The following is an 8163-nucleotide window of genomic DNA, read 5'->3' on the forward strand; positions in this document are numbered from 1 at the left end:
CTCCATACGAATTTATTAGTACAAAATAATTTTAAATCGGGACCACCTCAAAACTGAAGCATGCAACTATTACAATAAGACAAACTATAAAGTATATACATAAAAATGAAGGATAAAGCTTAGATGTAGTCTAAATCGAAACCCTAGACCGCAAAAATAAGAATAATATGACAAACCGTCAGCGAAATTGATTAAAACACAAAAATCAAGCAATTTAATGAAGAAAAGACTAACATTTAGAGCAAGAGCATATGAAATCGGTAGTTTGGAGTCACCACTACTGCCGGTCCCTTAGAGCTTCGAGAGAGTGAAAAGAAAAAGGGAAAAATAATTTAGGCCTTTGACAGTCGATAAAATTAAGGGTGAAGGGTCTAATATTTTAGGGCCGGGTAATGGGTTTAGGTCAGTTCTATATTAAAAATAATCGAATGAGTTTGGTCTCGCCACGTGGCTCATCTATTAAAATAAAGGTATTTGTGTTTCATAGTAAGACGGCAGGGGTTTTAATGCTCTAACAGTATAACAAGGGGCTTTTTTAAACTATTGATGATAGTAGAGGGGCATCTCATACCCTTTTCCAATAAAAATATTTCTTCACCAGAAGTTTAAGCCAGAATAAAAAAAATTATCATATGTTCAAGTGCTCAATTTGAACAGGCTCTAATTCGAGTATCTAAATAAAATAGGGAAAACTACCCTCTATAGCCCCTCAAAATTTTAATAGCCCATGTTTTGTCCTACTTACAAAAAATGGCCCTTCGGCCCAAAAGTATTGCATATAGTAGCCGAAAGGAATGAGTATGACAACATAAGCACCTGTAGCTTAGTGGATAGAGCGCCTGTTTCCTAAGCTGAAGGTCGTGGGTTCGACCCCTGCCTGGCGCAATATATAAATATATTTATTTTGCAATGTATAAATATTGTATCCTAAGTACGACAGTGTATCCTTGGTGTATATTGAGCCTATCTCGAGTGTGCTTGTGTATCTAAAGTGTATATATTTGTGTACCCATAATGTATTTAGACAGATTAAATGTATAATCTGTCTGAACAATGTATCAAAATTGTATATAATGTGTATTTTCTAATATGTAAACATAGTGTATATAAATTATATACAATTTTGTATGTGTAATGTGTGCACACTGTGTATTTGGAGTGTATCATGTATTTTTGTATAGTGACAGCTTTTTTTATATATTTTTTGTATAGTTACATCTATTTTGTATATATTTTGTATAGTTACATTTATTTTGTATATTTTTTGTATAGTGACAGTCTATTGTATATAAATTGTACAATAAGAGTCTATTTTGTATATTTTACGAATAGTGACAACCTATTTTCTATGTACCTTCCACTACATTTCTCCCTTGTATGGTTGTACCCTACCACTTACCAAGACATAACTGGAAAATCAAATGACCAATTGCATATCTGATTTAAAAAGTTATAACCAGAATTGTATTCTTCTTTTCATAAATTTCCTTTTCTTTCTAATTTGATGATATCATGTTAGCCAAAAAAGATTATAGCTTGTCAAGAAAATAATTTAAACAGTTGTATGTCCCTCTCAAAATTGGCCAACTGGCAACATTGATGATTGATGTAATTCTCCTTAATTCATACTTCCAATGTTTTCGATGGGAGTATTATAAAAGCCAAAATTCTTGCAAATGGAAAATAATGTAATTCTTTGGGCTATTAGTTTTGGCCGACAAAGAACATATTTAGAAATTCGCCGAAAAGAGGTCATGCGAGGAAGAAAAAATTACTGAAGTAATACTACAAGATTGGGAAACACAAGATATATAGAAAGAATCCAAGCAAAACTAAATGGGGAAAGTGCAAAAAAAACTGTTAGTGTTGCCTTCGGCTAATCAGGTGCTTGTGAGTTCGGTGGCTAGCCACTAGAATAACTTTTTGGCTACACAGTATATAATGTAACTTCGGGCTAGTGGGTGTTATAAATTTAGCCCGAACGGCTATAAATGAATTTTGCTCAATAAAATATACTAGCGAGCTTAAGGGACTGTTAGATATATTCCGCCTTGAAAATATTGGAGTACCATGCACACCTAATGGGCCTTCTTTTTTCCCTTTGCTATATGAAAATCCATACGTACAAACTTCACAAACAACTTCGTCACTAGTATGACTGGATGAGTTAGTGTTCATTAAATCATTTTAATCTACTCAATGCGATAAACAAGTAATTAAGATGGTTACTTGTTTGCTTTTATATTTAGTTGCTGTTTTTTAAGTGCTCAGAGCATTCAGACCTCACATAGCTACGGCTACACTTGAACTACAAAAGCTGCTTCATTATTGGGCTAGGCTGCATTTGTGGTTAGACATGTAACATGTTCCATAACAATCTGACTATTACCCACATCCATTTTCATACTTGAGAAATTTTGCTCTTTGGACGTTGGTGTTGAAACTGAAAGAGACCGATAAGCTCAGGTAAGCTGACTAATCCAACATCATTGCAACTAAGGCAAAATCAATCGAAGATTTTGCATTTCCATCTTGAGCTGAGACATTAGACTATAAGCATCTTTTTGCTTGAGGCATCAAAGCTGACTTTCGAACAACTACCTTCGGCCTTCCTACCTTGACAAAAAATTCAAGCAGCATACCACTACATTTTTCTACTCTTTACTTCTCCCTCTTTTACCTAGCCAATGCCTCCTTGCAAGAGGAGAGATATATGAAGTGTTTGAGAGTATCCCATGATTACAACAACATCCTAATCCTGTTATCAATTACCGGTACCAAACAATAGGTGTTGATGTATTCTGAGGCAGCTGAGTAGTCATACAATGCTGTTGTTGCCATGGATGCAAACCTTCATTTAAACTAACTGCACCAGCCTCGACTACAGTTCTTGGCTCAGCATTTACACTGCTATCTTCGACATCCATCATTACTCCCTCCATCTCTTCAGCATCCATCATATCTGAAGTGTCAGCTTGACCAAGGACTTGAGCTCCTTGTGCAGAAGGAAGCTGAGATGGAACCCAGGGAACAACTGCTAGACACTCTTTTGTAGAACCAGGGTCCTCCTCTGGTGTTGCTCCATTGTGAGCTGGTCTAAATGCATTTGCTTGGTTTCCCCAAAAGGCTTGACCTGCACAACATACAGAAACAGGTTATTTAGTTTTGAAACTTTTAATGCCTAATCAAAAAAGAGCTCAGCAAAATATATATTTTCAGCCAACTAACCCTAATTTGGAAAGAACAAAGAACTTAGAAGATCATAAGAATAATACAAACTAGAGCAAAGCTACTCATTTGGCTTTTTAAAAATATTTCCATGCATAGGTACAAAACGCTAACACCTAATCAAACCAAGGAATAGACAACGAGAATCAACGTCTCTGGCTCGGTCTGTGGATCCGATTAGACTTCTACTCAAAACGTTCCGACTCAAATTCTAACTTCAAGCAATATCGCCATCACATTCATTTTCACTAAAATGAGAAACCAACAATTGAACTCATAAAAGCCAAGACCATTAGTTCTTTCAAATGTGTTATCAGTGCTTCTCATCAGGCCCATTACCGTCAACCCTTTCCTCCAAAAAAATTCGATAAATATAGGATTCTGAATGTTTGTTAGCTCAGCTCCACAATTAGTTATCAAGTAAACAAGCTACAAAAAGAATAGTGATTCCTAACTTCTTTTGACAATAAATTAGTCAAATACGAAGAAACGGAGCTACTTCACCTCCACTTGCATTGACAAAAGTTATGTTTGGATTTAGGAAGTGCCTAAAGTTTGCCTTGAACATACCATGCTGGCTTAAATATTAACAGTAACTCCAACCAGCTCATCTTGAATTGATGTATAACCATATGAGTATTTATACCAAACAACCCTTAGTAAGATTGATCCATCAGCAGGACTGATAGATCGAAAGCTGAATTTTCTCTCTCATATCCTTTCTTCCAATTTTGGACAGAGCTTCACTACTACTTTTTGAACTGTGGGACGTAACAAATTTTCATAACAAGAAACACAATAAAGAAAACTTTCACACCACCAATTTGATACTACATCCTGTTGACCTCAAGCTGATTTACACAATATTATCAAAATCTAATTAAACCTTCCATCTTTATTTTTATTTGATGTTTCGACATAACTGCCAAATTTCCTCATGGATGAACTAATGGATGAACTAAATCAACAACTAAGAGAACAGGGATCGGATACTTACTTTTGAAACCATTAATAAACTGCAGATCCACTTTAACAGAGAAATTAGAAGGGGAATGCACAAGATGTGTGTTCATGGGCTTGAAAAGAACAATTGCCCTCTCTTCATTCTCGGGCACACTTGGCAGTTCTTCAATCACCACACCCCTATTTCCCCCATTATTTCCAAAGCTTGGATCAGTAGCTGCTTGCGCAAAAGCTATAGGAATCTCTGGTTCTTCAACCTCTTCTATTATGGGAGGCAATTCTGCGTCCTAAACATAGAGTAAATAGCGAAAATTGTTACCAGGAATTCTTCACAACCAAACTGAATGTGATGAAAGCAATTTTAGTACATTTTTTGAGTTGTTCACAGTTCAATCAACAAACTGGGCTATAAATAAAGTTGAAACAACACGACTATGCATCAATCCCAAATTAGTTGATGTCAGCTATTTGATTCATCTGTATCCATTCTGGTACAACAACAACAAAAACAACAATAACGATTGTTTCAACAACAACTAACTTCAGTCCCACACTGCCAAAAGATTTGAACTTTATGGGTTTGGGATACTAGAACAACACCTCAAGTGCTAATGATTAGGTTTGGAATTTAATATATGTACATATTTAGTGGATTTCTTAACATATACACAGGGTATGATCTGAGCCAAAGTTGAACATTGCATTAGTAAAACAAAAATTACAAAACGTAATACAAAAACCAGCATATCGATCACTAATTCAACAGAATTTCATATACTTAATAAAAAAAGCAGGAGAAATTTAGAAAATAAAACAAATAAAAGAGTATCCAAGTCGTAGAGGTTTACCAGTCGACGAATTTTTCTAGCGGGAGAGGAAAGGGAGAAATCGGAGAATTCGTCATAGACGTCATCCAAATCCTTCCTCTTCATCTTCAATGTGTAATACGTATCCATGTTTCTCTTTAAACAACAGCGTCCAAAAACAAACCCTAAAATCTCCAAAATCAATTTCTATAAATTTGTGTTCCCTCTCAATCGATCAAAGCGCCAGCGAGAATGCTATGCTTCACTCGGAGTAGAGAATTGGAGAGCTTGGTATGTATATTATACGAATTGAAGTGAAGGAAGTGTGAATGTGGGGAATTCAATTATAGGGAAAGTGATGGAAGCTTGTGGTTATTTTCTCTAGATTTCTCCAGAACTTTGGTGTACAAGCGGAAAAAGAGAGAAAAAGAAATGTGGGGCCTGACTTTATTCGGGTCTGGGTCCCAGAGCAGAACTGAGATAATCCTTCAAATTATGCATTACTTTCGAAATATCTTCTTAAGCATAGCTTTTTCAATTTGTTTATGCCCGATTTCATTTTTTTAAGAGCATGGTTGGAAAGTCACCTTGAAAATAGATTTTGGTGTAATTACACAGTTTTGCATATTTATTTGGCCAAATAATTACTTGGTCAGTATGAAATTGGGTGTAATTGGAGGGGTGTAATTATACTCTCCAATTCCCAAGGGAAGGTGAGAATTGGTGGTAATTACACTGTGCAATTACAAGGTTGTTTTTTAGTTTCTTTCCTTTTTATTTTATTTTAATTTATTTTCTTTATAAATTTTTATTTCTATTTTTAAAATTTTTTATTTTATTTTTACTTTTTAATTTCTTTTGAAATTTTAAAATATATTTTTCTTTGTACATTATTTATCTTTTATTTCTCTATCTTTACTTCTTGTGATTCCATGTAATTGCTTATATTTTATTTTTTATGTTTTGAAACTCACCTCCTAATATTAAAAATATTAATGAGTCATTAATAAACTTGGTACATAATGAGTGATGCAATTAAGTGGAATTTCATTGTTGAATGTGGTTATAAACTTATCATGTTTCCTAATCTTAAGTTGCAGTGGAACTTACTATATTATGTCGGAATTTGACATATGTTAAATTATTATTTTTAAAAATTTTAAAATTGTGTTATATTCATGGTTCTAATTTACTTGTTTTAGTAGTATTGGCTCACATTGCATGTTGTTCATTTTTTAGTTAGAATTAATAGATTAGTTTTGTAAAATATTTGATTAATGTTATGACATTATATTTATAAATTAATTTATTTTATCAAACATGAATTCCATGCTGTTCTTATAAAAGTATATTTTTAATTTTTGTAGGAATCTAAACTAAATATTATTAAATTAAAAAATATAAATAAATTATTTTTACAATATTAGTTATAAATATATGATTACTAAATTAATGTATATTCACGAAAAAATATACATCTTAAATACCAAATATAATATCATTTATACTTATAAAAATTTATAGGCATATATTTATTATATTAACTTTTAAGTTTTGATAATTACTTAATTTAAAATTTAATTTAACTATGTAATTACACTTGTGCAACCAAACAGTAAACATGTAATTACACTGTAATTACACTATAACAAACAAACAGGTCGTCGTAATTACGTTATGTAATTACTAGGCTGTGTAATTACTACCCTAGTAATTACACCAATTCCAATTAGAGGGTGGCTTTCCAAATAGACTCTAAATGAACTTGTCTAACACATTTTCCTGTTAGTTGAATCCAATGCATACATCAAAAACTCAAAATGTAGGGCCCGTGACACACGTTGGGTTGGGTTGGACCGACCATTTTAAGGTCCATTGAAATAGTGGGCTGGCCCAGTCCAGCTTGTCAAATTCCCAAGCCCGCGTGGCTGAGCTATGCCAGGTTTGCCCGTATTGACAGCTCTACTTCTAAGTATACATGTTTTTTCATCTTTTTAGGTCCAACTTAGTTGGTAACAAAATTTCTCCAAGGAGGATATTGATAAATATTAACTTGATTAATGTAAAAACGTCGGAAAAGAAATTAATCTAAGAGCCACTCCTTTGGTAAAAATTGCACGGGGCGCCCTATTTGGTCGCTCCCATTTAACCTATACTTATTTTTTTTAAAACTTTTAACTTGTACCCACTTTTTAAATAACTTCAGTCCCCTTTCTCCTCTTTCTTCTCCTCCTTCGTTTCCTTCTTCTTTCTTTTGCTGCTGTTGGTGCAGATTATTTCTTCTTCGTTTTGTCTCAATTAATATTTTTTCAACTGACCTAATAATGCAAAAATATTTAACTGTTTGCTATTACAAAGCATCCCAGAATGACCTAATATCTTGTTGAACCTCTATATTGAAAAAGTAATCGCAAATTATGATAGTCTAGTCATACTTTTCATTTTCAATTACTCATAGTGAGAGAAGAGGGAGCTGGAATTGTTCATATAGTACATGATTGCCGAATCAAAGTAAATTTTTAGGTAATATTTGTAAACAGAAAGTTATTTTAATTGAAACAATTCACTTTCTTGCTTCCCAGAGTCTCTGAAATCTCCTAATACTGTGAAGAAATTCTTTTCTTTGAATGAAAGCCTCTAAATGTGTCTGAATCTTTTAATGTTTTAATGCTACACAAGCTTTCTTTTAATATTTTTTTTGTTCAAACAGTTATCATCAGTTGGAAGAATACTTGTAATAGTAAATGATGGTGTCTGGGACGCTTTGTCTGCATTATTAGCCAAGTAAAATATTAGTACAAACAAAAACTCCAGCTCTAGAGCTGAAGTTTGACAGTTACAAAACAAAAACTTCAGCTCTAGAGCTGAAGCTTACAAACAAAAACTTCAGCTCTAGAGCTGAAGTTCGCCAGTTACAAACAAAAACTTCAGCTCTAGAGCTAAAGTTCGACAGTTACAAAACAAAAACTTCAGCTCTAGAGCTGAACTTCAGGCCCGGCTACTAAAATGCTGAAGTTTTGCGTGATTGTCTTTGCTACTTCAGCCCCGTATGCTGAAGTTATACGAAAAAGCGGGTCCGTTTGCAAATTTTTTTGCAAAGCGGACACAAGTTAAAACGTGACACAAAAAGCGGGTATAGATACAAATGCCCCCTCCTTTGTAACCA

At 33.7% G+C, this 8163-nt stretch overlaps 1 protein-coding gene across 1 annotated transcript; it reads right to left on the minus strand.

Moving 5' to 3' along the window:
- Positions 1-2388: 2388 nt before the first annotated feature.
- Positions 2389-5405, minus strand: LOC107793335 (uncharacterized). Its single transcript, XM_016615658.2, has 3 exons — positions 5040-5405; positions 4226-4478; positions 2389-3133 (listed from the first exon to the last, which is right to left on the minus strand). The coding sequence occupies exons 1-3, from the start codon at positions 5145-5147 to the stop codon at positions 2769-2771; spliced, it is 726 nt and encodes a 241-aa protein (XP_016471144.1). The 5' UTR covers positions 5148-5405; the 3' UTR covers positions 2389-2768.
- Positions 5406-8163: the final 2758 nt, after the last annotated feature.

The sequence above is a fragment of the Nicotiana tabacum genome, chromosome 11 (assembly GCF_000715075.1).
Source record: "Nicotiana tabacum cultivar K326 chromosome 11, ASM71507v2, whole genome shotgun sequence".
Classification (NCBI taxonomy): Eukaryota; Viridiplantae; Streptophyta; class Magnoliopsida; order Solanales; family Solanaceae; genus Nicotiana; species Nicotiana tabacum.

Bases quoted from the DNA above. Each gene is read 5' to 3' on its own strand.
- LOC107793335 (XM_016615658.2), bottom strand. From the start codon at position 5,147: ATGGATACGTATTACACATTGAAGATGAAGAGGAAGGATTTGGATGAC. The intron at 4,479-5,039 runs GTAAACCTCTAC...CTCTATGTTTAG, and splicing joins CTAGAAAAATTCGTCGACTG to GACGCAGAATTGCCTCCCAT. The intron at 3,134-4,225 runs GTAAGTATCCGA...TATGTTGTGCAG, and splicing joins GTTTATTAATGGTTTCAAAA to GTCAAGCCTTTTGGGGAAAC.